Source organism: Tachysurus vachellii, chromosome 2 (genome assembly GCF_030014155.1).
Source record: "Tachysurus vachellii isolate PV-2020 chromosome 2, HZAU_Pvac_v1, whole genome shotgun sequence".
NCBI classification, from domain to species: Eukaryota; Metazoa; Chordata; class Actinopteri; order Siluriformes; family Bagridae; genus Tachysurus; species Tachysurus vachellii.
The window spans coordinates 39169364-39189290 of record NC_083461.1 but is presented as its reverse complement, the minus strand read 5'-3'; the positions used below and the strand labels follow the sequence as shown (position 1 = coordinate 39189290).

Genomic DNA, 19927 nt, shown 5'->3' with positions numbered 1-19927 from the left:
GAATTTGAGCTATTCCTGTGGTGTGGGCAATGACTGAGGTGTACAGAGAGAAGGAAAATGATGGGAAACTTTCTTGCAACCTCGTGACCCCTGAGGCCTGAGAACCTTCCGGAATGCAGGAAAGATGAGCCGGGAATTAACCAAGCGAGTTCAAAGCCGAAGGTCCGACGTAGGTCTGGCATGCAAGCCCCAGGAAAACACACATAATCCGCATTAACTTCACATCTGTGGTGCTTCTGAGCCGTTGTCTATTGTGTCTTTACTTTTACCCCAATCCGTTGCGTCCTGTGAGATTATAGTAACCGAAGGTACCATTGAGGACTAGCTGACATGGGGACAGATGAATTTGAGGAGTGGTTTTAGCTGGAACTGGAGTTGCCTTGCAGGCTTAAAGTTATCATTGCTTATTACATGTTGTTCCTTGCCAGAAAAAGGGATGATATTGCCTGGGATTTCACTCTAACTCCTTACTATATGAAAATGAGAGCAAGAGGATAAACAGGATTTTGCATACCGTAATCCCCTTTTGACAACCCTGCTAATCTTTTTTGGCTTCCTAATTTAGCAAGAGTGCCAGATTTTTTTTTTGTGCATGGGCAATGTGATTTTCTGTAGCTGATGATTCTGTAGACTATTCTACAGCTTCAGTATTCATTTCTGCCATATGTTAGATCTGAGCTGAAAGCAAGGCTTTTGTCTCCCACTGGGGCATACAATCGAGCTTCCGAAAGATCTCCCTTGTCCACTTTGCATTCCCACATTCCTGTCCGCACTTAGCCCCGGATGTTCACATCTTTTTCTCAGTTGTGATGAAGCCACTTGGAAACTGTGTGTGTGTGTGTGTGTGTGTGTGTGGTTGTGTGTGTGTTTGCAGCCAGCTCAGCTATTGTGAAAGTGCCACGAAGGCGCCAATAAGGGAACTAATTAAAGTGGACAGACTCTCTTTATCTCACACATACACATGAAAACTTACTGTCAAACACCCTCACACACACTCTCACACACACACACACACAGTTACGAGGTCAGCCAGGTCGAAACCGGTGCAAGCGATTTCTTTCATTGTTCAGTCAGAAGCTCAGGCGGCTGTGAAAAGTCTTTCCCCAGGGCGAAAAAACGGACAGACAAAAGAGTGACATAGACAGAGAAGACAGAGGAAAAGAGCGAGAGAGAGAGAGAGAGAGAGAGAGAGAGAGAGCGGTCGGATTACTCTGTCATCTTTTTTTGCACCCTAGGGGCAAATTTCATAACTTCCTCAACAGCTTTTCATTTAAAGGAGTGGCTCAGAGTCAACCTGGATTCCACTCAAAAAAAATATCTAAACGAACCAAATGAACAATGTTCTGTTTTAAATACAGTTCTGAAATGTTATTTCTTAGTCACTGTCTTTACATCCGGAATCTTATTATTACTTTTTTGGAGATTAAACTGTATATTCTACCTTTAGCAGGGTGTCTGAAATAAAGAGAGAGAGAAAACAGTGATTATCAGAAACAATTAAGACGAAAGCTGAAGAGCGGCCAAAGTCTCATCAGAACATTGAGCAGATTTATGGAGATTAGGAACAAACACTTACCCCATTCTTCAAGTCCATATCATGTAATAGTTCATATCTTTGCATGTGTTTTATTTCTAAAGAAAGGATTTTTTTTTTTTAAATTTTCTTGCTATGTTCTTGCTACGATTCAGACAAATGTGTTAGAGGAATAAGCTACCTGCAGCCGAAAAGGTTACAGAAAAGGCTACACTTTACCTCAGAAAACGCTGGCATAGAAACAGGATAGCGCTATGCTAATGATAAGCAGCTTCAACAAAACCCCATACCTCAACCTTAGGTATTATTAGCAAGTGGTATTAGCTGGCGTGTTTGCTATTATTAAATAATAGCTAGTATTAGCTTGTTAGCCAGATTTACTCTTTCACAGTTTAGCATGGCTAATGACCCAGATACTAGCGACCACTAGATACTGTTTACTAAAGTGTTTTTAACTGCTAGCAAGTGGCATTATCTAGCTAGCAAAGCATGTTTAGCTACACCAAGGCTTTTTTTTTACTTGAGCCTTAGCCAAACATACTAGTACTATCCTAATAGTAAGTGGGCGTTTTCATGTGTGTGTGTGTGGATATAAAAAATGTTGAAATGTGAATGTACTGAATAAATTTTCAGTGCTAGTGTGCTAATATTCTTGTGAGCATACTGAGCTTAAAACATAACACACACAGATATTGAGCAGCATGTTTAAAGAGCTCTTGACTTTCTGAGCTGGAATTAATGGAGGGTCATTCGAATCATTATTTTGTTCTTGTCAGAGGTCGGAATCTTCCTAGACGTACGTAGCAACGGCGCGGCAGAGCGTACAAACTAGTCTTCTTAAGAGCAAGCATGAAGAGATTTTCTTCTTGGAACAAAAAAAGTTGATATTTTTTTATCCTGTCAACATGCAACTGCAAATTAGCTTACAGTGTTGTACAGCAGTGGTATATATTGTAGAAAGAGATGTAGAGCAAAATGAAAGAGCTTTTTTTTAATATAGAGGCAACCTACTTTTCTGCGCCTCAGACACATGTAAAGTTGCAGTGTGTGTGTGTATGAAGTCATCTGTGCCGAGGGCGGCTAAAAGCAAGGCTCTTTTGAGTCAGAGGGACAAGTCTCTTGAGAGTGTGTGTGTGTGTTTGTGTGTGTGTGTGCGCGCCATCTAGATGAGCGCTCATGCATGGGGACGGCGGTTGGCAAATCCAGACTAGCTCTCACTCTCACTCACTCACTCACTCTCTCTCTCTCTCTCTCTCTCAGCCTTCTGCTAGTTTTTGTCCTCTCGCACTAGATTTTTTTCTTTTGTCACACATTCCTCTTTGCCCTTTTCCTATCGCATGCTGGCTTTCTCATTTATTCCTTTAATACTTCTCACTTTGTCTTTTCCATTCTCTCTCTCTCTCTCTCTCTCTCTCTCCCACACACTTCAGTGTGCTCTCTGGAGTCCCACGCTTGCTTCTTGAGCTCATTGCCATTCCCATCAGTGAAGCGTCAGACGCTGAGGACTCAATAACACGGAGCATATTGTAGCCAGCTTTTCCTCCTCTCCTCCTCCTGCTTCGAATATAATTATCGCCTGAAGCAAACCTGTCGTTCTTTCTTTTCTATTTTTCTCCCCCTCTCTTTTTCTCGCCCCTTCCGAAATAAAATCAGGCAGCAGGTCGTTGAGTTACGGAACTGGGGAGCTGGAGGATTGTTTCGGAAACAAAAAACACAGTGTCATTGATTCCAAATGTGCGACATGCAGGAGCCCTGTAATAGAGATTGTGGCTTGGTTATCCGGGTCAAAGGTCAAAGCGTAACCGTGCCGTGCGGCCGCGTTTAAGATGGAATTTCCTTCGAATCTCACCTTTCAGTTCTAGGACATAGCATTTTTAAAGGAACTGACCTGCTTTTCTATTTCCAAGCGGTTATATAATCAGAGTTTTGTAATGTGAGACGAAACAGTGATACCAGCTGTAGCTTTGATGATGGGTTCAACAACCGCTGCTACAATCAGATGAAGCTGAAAGGTCACGGTTTATGATGTGTTTTTAGCGGAACGTCGTTTTTTTATCTCCAACTTAAACCCGATGTGAGACACAATCACACCAATGTTTTTTTCACTATTCAGACAAATCACTCACTCACTCACTCACTTTCTACCGCTTATCCGAACTACCTCGGGTCACGGGGAGCCTGTGCCTATCTCAGGCGTCATCGGGCATCAAGGCAGGATACACCCTGGACGGAGTGCCAACCCATCACAGGGCACACACACACACTCATTCACTCACGCAATCACACACTACGGACAATTTTCCAGAGATGCCAATCAACCTACCAGGCATGTCTTTGGACCAGGGGAGGAAACCGGAGTACCCGGAGGAAACCCCCGAGGCACGGGGAGAGCATGCAAACTCCACACACACAAGGTGGAGGTGGGAATCGAACCCCCAACCCTGGAGGTGTGAGGCGAACGTGCTAACCACTAAACCCCCCTCAGACAAATCATACAGAAAATAAACCACAACAACAACATATAGGAGAGTTAATTTTTGAAGCTGCCCAAATGAAGCACGGTTAGCTTTAGCATACAGAACATGTTTTTTTGGTACTGTTATTATTTTTCTTCTAATGCTGTTATATCGAATAAAAAGCTAATACGAAGCTAAATTCTGCACATTTCATGACATCTGTAACATGACAGCTCAAATTTTTGTCCATATATTTATTTGCAAAAAGTCATATATTGAGATATGTTTCATGTTATGTAAAATATCCTGTGGTCTGTTGCAGACTCACTGCTACCACAGCTGTATTTTATTTCTGACTTTATGGTCAAACAGTTTGGTGATGTCACAGGAAGTGTATCATCAGCATCCACTCTGACCAGGGAGCGTCGCTTTACTTTACACTGTCCTTTCGCTCAGTGGCAGACACACACCCTGCTTTATGAGAGTGTAGAAGTGATAGCGATGAGGACATTTATCCCGGACGTTTAACAATAATATAATTAACTTTTAGGGTTGCGCTAAGTAACATGAAACCGCAGTCTTGTCAGGACGCTTTGAATGGAGGAGAACAAAGAAGTTTCAATGTTCACCCCACTCCCTTTTCTCTCTCTCTCTCTCTCTCTCTCTCTCTCTCTCTCTCTCTCTCTCTCTTTCCGCCCCTTCTCCTTCCTGGATTGCTGTGAATAGGTGCCTTGTTGACACAGCTGAGAGCCAAATGGCTTCTGATGACTCGGGTGAATCTTTAACCCTTTCTTTATGTTGTCACCGTGGTGACGGATTTAAAACAGAGCAGCACGATTTCAACACGAAAAGTTGCATACGAAAAATTTGTATACAAATTATTGTGATGTCATAATTTTTTAACTTGAGGCCTGTTCTGTTTGTTTTTGTTATTTTGCATTTTTGATGTCTGTTTAATTCCGATCTCTGTCTGATTCCCCAAATCATCACAGCATTGTGATTTTTATAGTATCTCGTGAGATCACAAGATATCAATCTGTTCAGGAAGGGGTGTGTTTTCAATACAAATAAGAAAAACAAAAAGAAACCACCAGTTGAATTGGGGTTTCTGACGTCACCAGCAGCTGTTCAGGTTTGAGCTGGGGATCTGGAAACAATTCCTTAAACACAAGTTCTAAGTAAAAACAAACACTGTACCCAATGTTTAGTATCAGAAGTTTGTTTTTGCCAAAAAAAAAGCGTTAAAAAAAAGAATTTATGGCATATATGGTTTTTAAAAAAGGGCATATAATTCCAAAAAGTTACAAAATTTTAATGCTTATGAATATGCAAATTGTAAACATCTCCAGCTCTGAGGAACTGTTTTTGTCATGTGCTCTTCATTTGCATATTGGAAAATGATTGGTTCTTATATTTTATGATGCAATAACAAGTAGCTGTATTCAGCACTACGAATGTGTTTGTACACTCAAATTTAAGTTTATGTGATGTCATGGTGTTGAAATTGTGTTGAATGAAACCTCTCTCTCTCTCCCGGCCCCAGGAGTTATCCGCACGCTGGAGCTGCTGGACCGTGAGTCGGTGCCACACTACTGGTTGACGGTATACGCCAGTGATGGTGGCGTTGTCCCGCTGTCCTCCTTCGTCGAGATCTACATCGAGGTGCAGGACGTGAACGACAATGCGCCGCAAACCTCCGAGCCTGTGTACTACCCCTCCGTCATGGAGAACTCGCCCAAAGACGTCTCGGTCATCCAGATTGACGCCTTCGACCCCGACACTCGCTCCAGTGACAAACTGAGCTACAAGATCAGCAGTGGGAACCCACAGGGCTTCTTCAGCATCGACACCAAGACCGGTGAGTGCAGCCAGCCACAAAATTAATGCTAACAAATAAACCAAGACCTAACAGGTTAGAGCTCTGAAACTCAGAAAATGTTTTTCACTGACAACAAGGAAATAATGTCTAAATAATAACTCACTTCTTCTCAAAATATACAATAAATAAATAAACACCAAAAAAAACAGAAAAATCTTTATTGTTAGTAAATAACAATGTACAATTCAGTTTAAATCTCAGTATATATTCGACAAACCTGAAAATTCTTTGCTAGGAAGAAATCATACTGTAGAGTAAACAAGTTAGCTAAGATGAAACTGACAAAACTCTTTGAACCCTGTTCCTAAGGTAGGGTGCCTACATAGGCAGCATTGTGGCGTTGTCTTCGACCTCCAGGGTTGTGGACGAAGCTGTGTTCAGAAGAGAAGGCGATAAAGCATTATAGAGTTAAAAACACAGAGAAGAAAAAACGTAGCTCAGTCCCTCTTAGCCCTCCGCTCAGGAAGTAAATAGTAATCATAGAGTAAATTGTTATGAATTGAAGTGTTGTGATCTGTTATCACTGAAAAGAACTGCGAGTGCCTTTTAACCACAGATTCAGGCCTATTGGTTCATCTAATTACCTTTATTTTTATTAGCAATGTTAGCATTTTGGGCGCAGCAGCCTTTAATTTAGCTCATCCAATAATTATTAGCTGCACCAAATAGCTCATTTAAGTGTATTCCTAAATGTGGGGTTGTGGTGTGTTTTTATGAGAGAAACAGAGAGAGAGAGAGAGAGAGAGAGAGAGAGAGAGAGAGAGAGAGAGAGAGTATTCATTCTCCAGCAATTCTCCTTCGTCTGGCACAGTCTGATTCAATCTGATCTCACATCAGTTCAGAGTGAGCCAGTTTCTATTTGAGAGCTTTTACACAACCCACTCTTGCCGGAGAGAAAGAGATGGAGGAAGAAAGACCAGTGTAAACATCCAAGTACTTCTACTACCGCTGTGGCTGTGTCCCAAATCACAGCCTATACACTACATTGGCCACGTTGTAATTATCTCACCATCATTATTACACTACGGCTTTGTCCCAAATCTTAAACTATCGTCTATATAGCTTACAATATGTCTATCTCGATATCGTCAGTCTACTGCGGTTATGTCCCAAATCAAATAATCTGCAGTAAAACCGCATCATCGTCATTATTATCATCATCAGTCCACTATGGACATGTCCCAAACCACACAACATCATCATTATCTAGGCTAGATAAAGATCATTGTCAGCTTTATAGGTCCATTATGGATGTGTCCCAAACCACACAGTCCTTTCTCTGAATAGGCCACAAATATCTCGCCATCTTCAGTCCACTGTTAGCACAGACAAGGAGCCTTGCGGTGCATTGTGGGTAATGTGCCATCATCATTTGTCCATTCTGGGATTTCATGTTTTGTAGTTTGGAAAGATTGCTGGAGCTAGTATGCTGACCCTGAAAGAGGAGCCATGCTAGTTTCTTTTTAAAGCCTTGTATTTTTGAAAAGCCCCATTTAGCTCTCTCTCTCTCTCACTCTCTCTCTCTCCCCCCTCTCTCTCTCTCTCTCCCCTCTCTCTCTCACTGCTCTGTGGGAATTTTATATATTCTCAAAATGGACTTGCTCTGAATATTTAATCCTTGCTGTGTGGACTAAGAGCAGCATAGAGGTGCAAATAGGTCTCCGAGTGCATACGTGTGTGTGTGTGAGTGTGTGTGTGTGTGTGTGTGTCTGTGTGTGTGTTGGAGAAAAGTTTTAAACCGAAAAAACCTGACCACCTACCAAACTTTATAAAGTCTCACAGATTACCAGTATCAGGAGTTATTCGCACCAAATGAACTAAACACGCATAACTTCGATTGTACTACGATGTGCATCTCTGGGTCGAGGGGCGGAGCTTATGTTACATTTTTATCAAAGGGTCACAAAGTTCATCGTCTTTATGCCGAACAGAACGTTAAGCTAATGTTTGGGTGTCACATGCTTAGCAAGAAACTCTACTTTAATAAGCTATCATTATGCTAGTTAGCTTTATAGCTAGGCAGTATTAGTAAACATGTTGATCAATATCAGTAAGTCAGGATATTTTTCACTGTATTTTAATGTAGAATTTATTAAAGTGTTTAATTAATGTTTCCTTTATTAAAGTCAGTATTTTGTGTTGATCACTAAAAAAGATTTATTTTCCCCTGCGAGGTTAGCAGTGCTCTTGTGTGGTCCAGGGGTTCACATAGGCTTCGGACCTGACGTGTTTTCAGGCCAAATAAGGGACTGTGCTTGCTCTCTCTCTCTCTCTCTCTCTCTCTCTCTCTCTCTCTCTCTCTTTTCCTTTGGCCTTTTTCCAGGATAATGAAATGGGAGAGAGAGAGCAAGAGAAAGAGAGAAAACAGTTGAGTGGGTGTTGGTGTAGTTGAACATTAACTCTGTAAAGGAGAGCAGCAAACATGTGGGTTAATAAAACAACTGTGTGTGTGTGTGTGTGTGTGTGTGTGTGTGTGTGTGTGTGTGTGTGTGGAGGGTAGGTTTAAAAGGTCATGAGAATGAGATAAGCAATCTCAAGGTTTCTTCCCTTCCTGTAATTCGGGTAGACTATAACAGGCTTTGGGTTTGAGGGAAATTCCTGAAGAATTTCACAAATTTCAGTTCAGATTTACTGATTGAAAAATAATACGTCTTAAAATATTTTTCCTAGAGTAACGTTCCCTAGAATAAGAACAAGCTAAAGAGTAACAAAAACCTCTGTGCTAAGCAGCTGCATAGAGCTGGACATCGCCTCAGGCTTGCTAACGTGGTTTCTGGATAAAAATATAAAACATTGTAGGCACATGGAAACACTGTCCATAAACTTTAAAATTGCAATTTAGACACCAAAACCTGTATTTTTTTTTCATTTTCATGTTCTGAATCATGTTGATCTTGATGTTCCTGACAGTTCAACCATATGTCTTAAGCCTTAACAACAGGGCTGTCAAGTGTCAGGCATTGAGAGTGACAGTCACTCATTTAGGTCTTTTCTCACGCTCTCCCACCACACATCATATTTCTCACGCAGAAAAACATTTTGACTATTTATCATATATTTAATACGCCGCAGCACCCAAAATGTATCAGTCCGCACCGCTGTCTCTATGGAAACAGGCAGGAATCAAGCGCGTCTCCTGGAATTCTTAGTCGAGCCTGACACTTATCAGCCAATCAAAAAAAGAGGCTACACAACAGCCAATCAGAAAATAGCACTATTATATCTGGGTAAGATTTAACGCAACAACCAATGAAAAAAATTGGGGTTGTGGGGGGGTTGGAGATGTCACGCTTGCCTGTCTTCAAAACTTGAGAGCCCTGTAACAACTACATGCTAACTAAATCTGACACAGAATTTCTCACATTTCAAAGTCTTCTATTGTTAAATGTAATTAAAGTGTAATTTTGGCCACGTAGAGTCTTTTATTAGCAACTTTTTAACACATCTGAAGAAAAATGTAAAGAAAATGTTGATGCTAACTATATGTTAGCTAGCTAAATTATACTATATATTATATTATACTATGCTATATTATCACTCATATTGCATATTTTATTAGTAATTTAACATAATCTGAAGCTAAATGTTGACGTTCCCTGGTTCCCTGAATTAACCAGGAGCTCTGAAAAGGAGGAGTATCGCTTGTTAGCATTAGTCAATACTCTGATCAATATGAGAACACTTCATGACCTTGAGTGTGAACAAATTGATTTTCTAGCCCAGATTGGCAAGGTCACATGTCACGAAATGAGAAAGGACACAAAGCAGCTGTGTTTTGTTTTGTAATTTAATAAACAAAAATAATTAGCAGCTTTAATGGGCATGGTGGCTTAGCGGTTAGCATGTTTTCTTTGCACGTCTGGGGTTGGTGGATTGAGTCCCGCCTGAGCCCTGGGTGGTTGGAGTATACTGGTATACTATACTATACAGGGTTAGTATAGTATACTATATTAGTATTACTATACTATATACTGTATAGTATACTATACAGGGTTCTCTGGTTTCCTCCCCAGTCCAAAGACATGGCTTGTATGTCGATTGGCATCTTGAAATTGTCCGTAATGTTTTGACATCTCATGTCCAGGGACACCAGATTCCTCATGACCCTACGAACAGAAAATGGATGAATAGATGGATAGAAGAAGCTCTGTCCTTTCCACAGCTTCTTCTCCATCAAGATACATATTTTCTCTTTCTCTTTGTTATCTAAAAATGAGAAGACCCAAGGTGGAATATCGTGCTGTTCATCCACCCATCCCTCTTTCCATCAAGCTATTGTCTATCTCTATCTCTGTCTCTCTTCTCTTCTCTTCTCTTCTCTTTCCATCTCATGAAGGTTCTCTGGCGTATGTTTGTCTCTGATCTGCTCGGCTGTGAAAGGGTTAACGGCGTAGCGGCCGAGGCTCGGTAATTACACACTCAAACAGAGAGGCAGGAGCACTGGCAGTGCTACAGAGGAACCCGGGGGAATATACAGAACTCTCAGGCAGGAGCAGAATAAAGTAAATGTGATTTGGAGCGAGGCCGTATGTGGGTTTTTATATGTAGCTTGTTTACTTGTTTACTCATTCAGTCCAGGTGGTTGTGAAGGTCCCAGGCGCCTGATTTGAATTTCGCCAGGAGGAGGAGAATCTGGCCAAAATGTGCAGCTCATTTCCTGACAAAAGTCATTTTTACGTAAACACAGAAAATCACAAATCCGTTCTCAGTGTCATAAATCTGCAACTTATAATTTAAAACATTTTGTACGCTTCTCATGTGACATTTCCCACTAATCATTCACACATTTACTGCATGCTTTAGTTCTCATTTTAAATTTCTCATTTATACAAATACACCACGAGGGAAAGGAGCGAAGAAATCTCAGCTTGTCTCCACTCGTCTGCTGGCCCTCGGCTGACAAGCAGAAAGAAAGGAAAGAGGGAGTGAAAAGAGAACGGCGAGAAATAAAGGAAAGAAAGAAAGGACTGAAAAGGAAAGGGAGGAAAGATATCTGAGCATAACAACTTCCTGCGGGTCACTTCCTGTCTCTCAGGCAGCTGCAGCACCACACAAGTAAGGAAGAAAAAGAAAACTACAGAGGAGGGAAGGAAGTGTCACCTGGGGCACACACACACACACTAACTCTCACACACACACACACACACACACACATCTTGAACAACTGCTCCCACTGACAAATACACATACACTGCCTCACACTCTCATGCACATACACACACACACACACACACACACACACACACTGACTCTCACATTCTTACACACAAATACAGACTCTCACACACTTATACACAAACACACACACACACACATCTTCAACAGCTGCTCACACTGACAAACACACATACACTGCCTCACACTCTCATGCACATACACACACACAAACTGACTCTCACATTCTTACACACACACCTACAGACTCTCACACACTTATACACAAACACACACACACACACACACTCATACACACACAATGGCAAACACACACACACTGCCTCACAGACTCATGCATGCACACACACACACACAATACGAAAAACAAAAGAAAGCAAACAGAAAAATTATGCAGAAAAAAGAAAGAAAGAAAGAACAGAAGTAGAGCATAAGAACGATTTAGAGAAAGGAAAATAAGGAAAAAGAGAAAAGAAAGCAAAAGACATGTCACACACTCATCTTTTCTCGTCTTTTCTTTCTTCTCCATTTGACTTTGCTCCCTCCCTCCACGTTTTCTATCTTTCTTTCTTTCTTTCTTTCTTTGTTTCTCTCATTTTTCTTTCCATTTTCTCTCCTAAACTGCATGTCATTTTTTAAGGTGTGAGTGTGTAGGTAGTGAGGAATTCAGGATCCTGGCCCAGATTTTGGTTTCTAACAAGTGTGTGTGTGTTTGTGTGTGTTTGTGTGTGTGTGAGAGTGAGAGAGAACGAGTAAACTCTGCTCTCACTTGTGAATCAGAAACTTTAGTGCCTGTTTGTTGCTAGCCTGAAGCTAACTAGCATTTCTCATAATGCTACTCAGGCAACCAGTGTGTCTGATGTGTGTGAGTAAAGTAAATAACGCTCTCGAAAACAAATTGTAATATATAATAAGCAAATGGCACAGTGCTGTCTTTTATCCCTATGCTAATTGGGCGGCCTTACGCTAACCCTGTTTCTCAGCTCGTTATTTTGCTCTTTCTCTCGTTGCTGTCTTTTGTAATTTCCCCTGAGATGTTTCATCAGTGGGTCGAAGCTACAATTAGAAGTGAGAGCACAGAGTGTATCGGAGGTTAAACGCATTCTCGTTTAAGGAGAGAATAGGTGTTTAGCCGTGGGCTGTGCACTTCCACTGCAAAAGACGAGAAGCTACAGTGCTGTGATACACATTCACACACACTCCTCACTAACAGAAATGTGTAGGCTAACGGAGATCGGTAGCAACATAGCCATTTTGTACAAATTTAGCGAACAGAAACAGAATGGGCTTGGGTGGAACAGCAGAGTTTTAGTCAGATAGCAGGCTTTCGTCACAGGACAAGACAGCAAGACAAACACACACACACACACACAGCATAGTAGAATGTTATGGCTAATGTTGTTGCTTTACAACCAAGAGTTAAATAGCTAGAAAAGGAAAAAAAAACATGTTACTACAAAGACATATTTTAGCTAGAATGCGCTAGCCACAAGATGAGACAAGATGATGCACAACAGAATAGATAATGCTTTAGCAAAGTCATATCTACTGTATAAGAGAGCCAGATATATCACCATGAGAAAACGATAATTGGTTTTTTTTTGTTTGTTTGTTTGTTTATTTGTGTTTTTTAGCACGCATGTTGGACCAGATTTAGCAAAGTGCAGGAGTGATATTTTAGGTGTTAGCAACAACACAACTCGATATTTAAACACACCACATAAGGAAATGTCTATTGATTACTTTTAGACAGTTAGCTTGGTGACAGATTTAGCAAAGGAAACCAGAATGAAATTGGCTGATGACATGATATTTTAGGAAGCTAGCTCTTGTTAGTATAGCAATACGGATATTCTAGTGAGCTAGCCAGGGAGAGACACAAGACAGCTAACCAAAAGAAAAAATATTTTTGTATTTTAGCAGTGAAGATGGCGATGTATTAGCGAGCTAGCATAGTTAGGTTTTCAACATCCTTGTTGCTAATTCCTGTCAGTTCAAAGGAATGCTGTACATTTTTTTTGGATGATTTTAGCATTCAAACCGCTGAGGAGATGCTAGCTGCTAACACAGCGCCATCCTGACTGATAACAACTGTCTCTTTCTCTCGTTTTTTTCCTCTCCCAGTCGAGTACATTTGCTTTTTTCTTTCTTACTTCTACGTCTTTTTTGTTTTTCTTTCCGCTACGGAGAGAAAGCTGTAATTATCCCTGGCCCACACCAGAGGACGAGGCTATTTTTTCGGAGGAAGAAATGGATTGTGGTTCGGAGTTATGGGGCGTCTCTCGAGGCCCGGGTTTGTGTGTGTCCTGCCAAAGGCTGAGGAACACCTCAGATTTGAAAAGACACACACACACACATAGTCTACTGCTGCTATAATTATCTTGCACGACTGACATGGATTCGAAAAAAAGCATTTCAAATCTTCTCCATCATCATAGGTTTAATCTTTGTCACTCCTTACACCGTGTTGTGTGTGTGTGTGTGTGTGTGTGTGTGTGTGTGTGTGTGTTATCCCTGACAAGCCTTTTTAAATATGTCCGAAAAGATTAGTGCCCTCAAGCCAAACGCATAAAGTCTGATGATTAAAAAGAAACTTTAATGTGATTAAAGAGCTGTAAATTTATAATTGAAACTTAAAACTGAGCTTTTTTGGGGAAAAGAAAATGATTTAACTGAGTTAATGATTAATAACCGATGAAACTTAAACTAAGGCTAGTTAGCTAGCTAATGCTAACTGTTCCCAAGTGAATTCACGAGCTGTGAGTAGCATGTTTGCTACGTTTACACACTAACCATCATATAAACAAAATTTCTCGAGGGAAATGTTTCTCATTATGGAAAAGTGTGTTAGCATCTGAATGCTAAGTGTAATTTCAACAATTCAAGCATTCTTCAACAATCCTGAGAGAAATGTTGACATTACGGATGTTTCTGTACCTGTTTCACTGTCACTGTGTCTTTATCCATATCCATAACAAGTTAAAGACAGTGTTCTACCTGCTGCAGTTTTAAGCTAGCTTACTCTTAGCGTCTAAAAAGTCGGCATGCAAGTTATATCCGCCATTTTGGAAAAGAAAGAGAGAGAGAGAGTGAGAGAGAGACTAACTGTGTTATTTTTAATGGTAAGGGGCAGGCTGTGGCTTGGTTATTCCTAGGGTTTGTTGTGAGTGTGTGTGTGTGTGTGTGTGTGTGTGTGAGAGAGAGAGAGAGGTCTGGATTTTTGGGTTTTCAGAATGTTTTCTCGGCACTAATCAGACAGCGCGGTGACGCTCTGCCTCCTCCATCCTACAATTACTGAGAACGCCACGCTATGCACAAGAGAGACGAGCTGGAACACTGCCTGTCTCTCTCTTTCAGTCTGTCTGTTTTATTGTCTGTCTCTCTCTAGCTTTTCTGTCTTTCTCACTGTCTCTCTGTGTCTCTATTGCCACCTTTCTCTTTCTCTCTCTGTCTCTATATCAGTTTGTCTGCCTATCAGTCTGTCTCTCCATCGGTCTGCCTCTCTGTCTCTCTATTAGTCTGTCTCTCTATCTCTCTGTCCCTGTCTCTTACTTTTTCTGTCAGTCTTTATCTGTCTGTCTCTCTATTAGTCTGTCTCTCTATCTCTCTGTCCCTGTCTCTTACTTTTTCTGTCAGTCTTTATCTGTCTGTCTCTCTATTAGTCTGTCTCTCTATCTCTCTGTCTCTGTCTCTTACTTTTTCTGTCAGTCTTTATCTGTCTGTCTCTCTATTAGTCTGTCTCTCTATCTCTCTGTATCTGTCTCTTACTTTTCTGTCTCTACTCTCTGTGTCTTTATCTGTCTGTCTCTCTATCTGTCTGTCTCTTTATTTCTCTGTCTCACTCAGTCTGTCTCACTATCTGTCTGTCTCTCTGCCTGTCTCTCTCTGTCTCTATCAGTCTGTCTATCTATCTGTCTGTCGCTCTATCTCTCTGTCTCTCTTTCTATCTCTGTCTATCTGTCTCATTCAGTCTGTCTCTCTATCTGTCTGTCTCTACTCCTTCATCAAATCATACAGTCTCTAAAACAGTGCTGGCAGAGTCAAACGAAGCTCAAAAAGGTGTTGGCAAAGATCATGCTTGTAAACTACAGGGTGTTTAGAAACTGTGTGTGTGTGTGTGTGGTTCAGGAAGTTATTTTAAGGCGTGGGTGTGTGTCTCAGTCCCGTTTTGAGACCTTTCTTGACCTCTCTGTGGCACCGCAAACACACACTTGCAGTATTTCTCATGTTGTCTGTGTGTGTGTGTATGTGTGTGTGTGTTTGCGTGGCCAGACGTTTGACAGTTCTGTCTGCTTCCCCGTGTGTAGTTACCAAAAAATGACTCTGCCAAAGATTTCCTTTAGAATTTTTTTTAGCTAGCTGCTACACCGAGGCGTTTTTCATTCATAACTAGCTAAATAGCCAGCTAGCTAACATGGTTGTTAGCTGCACTTATCAGTGCTGTAACAAAGCAGGGGCTAGTAAGACAAAGTTTTGTGTGTGTGTGTGTGTGTGTGTGTGTGTGTGTGTGTGTGTGTGTGTGTGTGTGTGAATAACTTTCTGTTTCACCAGAACGTCCGATTCTGTTTTGTCAGGATTTTATGCTAACAGATAATGTTTGGGTTGATTAGCTAATTTATTTTTTTTTTCCCCACAGGTCTTGTCACTACTACGTCTCGCAAACTGGACAGAGAGCAACAGGACGAGCACATCCTGGAGGTAACTCCACCCCTTTTAATCCACCAATTAGCTTCTGCACAGTTTGAACAACCAATCAGTTTTTCTTTCTTTCTCTTTGCTTAGCTTACCTTTTTTAGGTAACTTGTTTTATTCCTTCATCTTAATCTCTTCCTGAGTTTCCTTTTCTTTCTGTTTTCCCTTTAGATTTTTTCTTGTGCTCTCAGGTCATTTGTTGGTGACTTGTTCACAGGTTTTACTTCACACACGTGTGTAAATTCCTTCAGCAGGAATGAATGAGGTTTTGTCAGGAGACACAAAAGAATGTATGAAGAAACATGAAAGAGAGAGAGAGAGAAAGAGAGAGAGAGAGAGAGATTCCTTTTCCCACCTCCCATACCATCATCCAAAATTACTCTTGTACGGGATTCAGATATCAGCCACGTGTGTGTGTGTGTGTGTGTGTGTGTATGTATGTGTGTGTGTGGTTCTTTGTTCTTTCTCGGTGTTCCGGTGCTGGATCAGACAGGCCAGAACAGGAAGTATCAATCAACCACCAGCCGCTGTCTAAACTTGTGGACTTTTAATTGAGTAGTTTCTCTCTCTCTCTCTCTCTCTCTCTCTCTCTCTCTCTCTCTCTCTCTCTCTCTCTCTCTGTCTTCATGTGTCTGTTTCTCTCGTTCAGCTTTTCTTTCTCTATCTGTCTCTCTATCTAGTGTGTGAGTGGTAGCGATGTGGCATTTGTGTGTGTGTTGTTTTGGCTTGCCATCACACTCACTGATGAACTGATGAAAGAAAGAGAAACCAGGAGGGCTACAATCTTTTTTCCTTTCTTTCTTTCTTTCTTTCTTTCTTTCTTTCTTTCTTTCTTTCTTTCTTTCTTTCTTTCTTAATTCTTAATATCTTACTTTCTGTCCCTCATGTCCTCATTTGTATTCATCTTTCTTTCTTTCTTTCTTTCTTTCTTTCTTTCTTGCTTTCTTTCTTTCTTTCTTTCTCTATCATCCTTTTTAACCTTTGTATCTCTCTATTTTGTCCTCCCTCTCAATCCATCTGCTCTGGCTTTTTAGTTACCTTTATCTCCGCCTCTTTTTTTAATATATATCTCTCTTCGTCTGTCTCTTGCACTAATCTCTTGCCAAGTAATGGAAAAATAGAACAGACTAATGGAACTAATGCTGTAACCCCCATTTTCTCTCTCTCTCTCTCTCTCTCTCTCTCTCTCCCTCTCTCTCTCTCTCTCTCTCTCTTCATCTTTCTCCTCTGGTGGTCAGTGTGATTATATCGGTGTGACCTGGCGCAGCGGTTGGTTAGAGTTTGACATCAGGAAGTCCTTTATTGATGTCCGTCCCTCCAGGGTGCGGAAAAAGGGAGGGGTGGACGCCTAAAAGGTTATTTAGTGTGTGTTTGTGTGTGTGTGTGTGTGTGTGTGTGTGTATGTGTGTGTGTACGCATGTGTGCGGCAGAAGTATGTGGCATCTCTTGTCTGAATGAAAGCCAATTCTGTCCAATTATAAACGTATCAGTGAGATTTGAGGAATGTTTTTCTTGCTTTCACTTTTTTTTAAACAAGATAAACATTCAGACCTTCGTCTGCGCAAACAGCAAAACTATCCTCTCGATCCTGATCACACTTCTGATTGGTGTAGCCTTGTGTCCACCTACGTTATTTATTTTTTAAAAATTCATCCAGTTTTGCACAAAATCAGTCAAGAGTCATTTAAGCAGTTAACTCTTTTTTGGTGAGTCAAGTCATTGATCTGACTCACAGAAAAAAAAATATAATTATTCTTCCATAACTATTTGCATCTCATTTGCATAAATTGAAATTTTTAATGGATAGCTCCGCCCACTTCACGCCTCCTGTTCCTATAAATCTCCAGCTCTTATTAGGAATCCTGTATAGTTTGTTGAGAGTTTATTCAGCAGTGGAGGTGGATGTTTGTCGGTGGATCGGCTGTGAGAGTCGTCTGAGAGCGAGGCGTAGACGATAAAATATATAAATAAAAAATAAATAAATGTAAACTTCCTCGAGTGATAACGGGGCAACAAAAACAAGGCAATGATACATAATTATCAAATTATCATCTCTAAATTTTGTGTCCTGTAATAATTAAATCCTTTTTTATGGCCTTTTTTCTGGTTTTAGCACATAATAATAATTTTCATCCTGACCATCTGGCACATTAACAGTGAAAAATGTGATTAAAAAGGCTCCTAAATTGGGAGCTGTCATGTCATAGCACATTTAACCAGCAGATGGGAAATTTCTACCGCTAAATTACAGGAAAAAATAAAATGTTTTTATAAAAACAGTCTGTGAGGTAGAGAAGGAAACTACAGTATATTCTTTTAGAACAGTGTTAGATACTCGTCTCTCTCTCTCTCTCTCTCTCTCTCTCTCAGTCTGACGCTTCTGCTTCAGTGCTTCCCAGATCTGACTCATCAGTTAAAATTCTTGGACAAGATTCCCGCGTTCCTGGCTGCTCGGATCAGAGCGACTTCTCTTTCGCTTTTTATCATTTGACAAGATCTGTTTTATTTCCAGACTTTTTATCAGATTATTTTTTTTCTTTTCTTTCTAAGTGCTGTACTTTCTGGGTCAGATCTGGCGACGATTGCGGGATGTTTTGTCTCTATGTGGTGTCTCTACTCGTACACACACCTCAGTAATAATCAGTTCTACCATCCGCCCTCATCCTCCTCCGGTGTCGGACTAATTGGAGCGAGTCTGTGTTCTGAAATTTGTTTTCGTATAATTGATGTTCTGTCTCGCTGTAATTACTGATCTGGAGCTGCATTTCCATAAACCCAGGACTGACTGAGCCAGTGAACTCCCCACACACACACACACACACACACACACACACAGATGCACTGTGGCTGGTTAGAAACAACTCAGTTAATTAATATTGTTGGAACTAACCAGATTAATTAATCATGTTCGTGTGGAAGCAGCTCAGAAAACAACGGCTTTGAAAGACGACAACACATTACACCATTAATCGGTTTCTGAACCAAATGGTGTGTGACGAGTCTTTTGGAGGAGCTGCTGCTTACACATTGGGCTTCCATTTCTCCAGATAAATTTTTTTTTAACTTTAACTGCTCCAGATGATTGTGAGATGTGTGTGTGTTTGTTTGTGTGTGCGTTTATACCCAGGTCTCTCTCTCCATAAGATGCGTGTGTGTGTTTGTTTGTGTGTGTGTGTGTGTGTGTGTTTTTATGCCCAGGTCTAGGTGGCATTATTCCAAACTAATGCTTATTTTCAGAACCCGATCTGAACCTCGTCCCTCCATGTGGAGATATATTTAGAGTTTTTTTTGTTGTTGTTGTTGTTGTTGTTTTTTTAAATAATTATATATTTTTACACAAGAGTGTATTATTTAAATGAGACAATCCTCTTATCCTAAAATATTATCCTCTGATCCTAAAATAATAGCTACAAATATCCTGAGCATCTGCTCCAGTCATCCCAATGAGGAATATTTTATCATATTTTATCTTACTCGTTATATTACTCCATTTATATTGACTGTTGTCTAATACCTGATATTGACGTAAACAATACAGCGCACCCCTAGATGTGTTTACAGTCGATATGACTTTCAGATGGTTGATTGGTCTTTGTTTAAAAAAATGCTGAGGACAACATAAAAAAAAAAATGCACTCCAAAATGTAATAAAATCCCAAATAGCCAAGCTCTGCAAAAATACGGATGTAATAGGACACGTAGTTACAAAAACACAAAGTTTTCAGAATTTTAGTGATACTGACCAAAAAAGTTTTGTAACTCTGCGTCCTATTAAAATTCAGCATATTTGTGATGCCCTGATATTTTTCGCTCAGTTTCATATTCGCTGCACGTACACAACCCGATTGATCAGTAATACATAAATTAGTTTTTACTTATTTACCGTCAAAAGTCTGGAACAGTCTTACATTAGCACTGTAAGTTGTGTTTTGTTGGATTAATGCTTAAACGAATAATCCCTGAATCCTGAAAACATCCCACAAGCTTGTTATTTTTAAGAACTCATTGATCAGCGAGACCAATTAGTTTTCGTCCCGTTTTTTTGTGAAACAGTAAAAAATTTTCTCTGAGGTATTAACACCATCTCGCGGGACAAGGCAGTAGGGAAGGAACTGTCACTCTGATGCTCCGAAGTGCATAACAGCTTTTTCATCTCACCTACCTCGAGGTCTCACTTAGCTGTGTGTCTCT

The 19927-nt window shown here is 40.6% G+C and overlaps 1 protein-coding gene across 2 annotated transcripts in view; it reads left to right on the top strand.

Annotated features, from left to right (window-relative positions):
- fat1a (FAT atypical cadherin 1a) overlaps window positions 1-19927 on the top strand; it is a 73035-nt gene that overhangs the window by 14721 nt on the left and 38387 nt on the right. For both annotated transcript variants that reach the window (XM_060864656.1, XM_060864655.1), the window contains exons 3-4: window positions 5534-5848; window positions 15681-15742. In XM_060864656.1, coding sequence (XP_060720639.1) covers window positions 5534-5848; window positions 15681-15742 — 377 coding nt within the window. The remainder of the gene's footprint in view (window positions 1-5533; window positions 5849-15680; window positions 15743-19927) is intronic.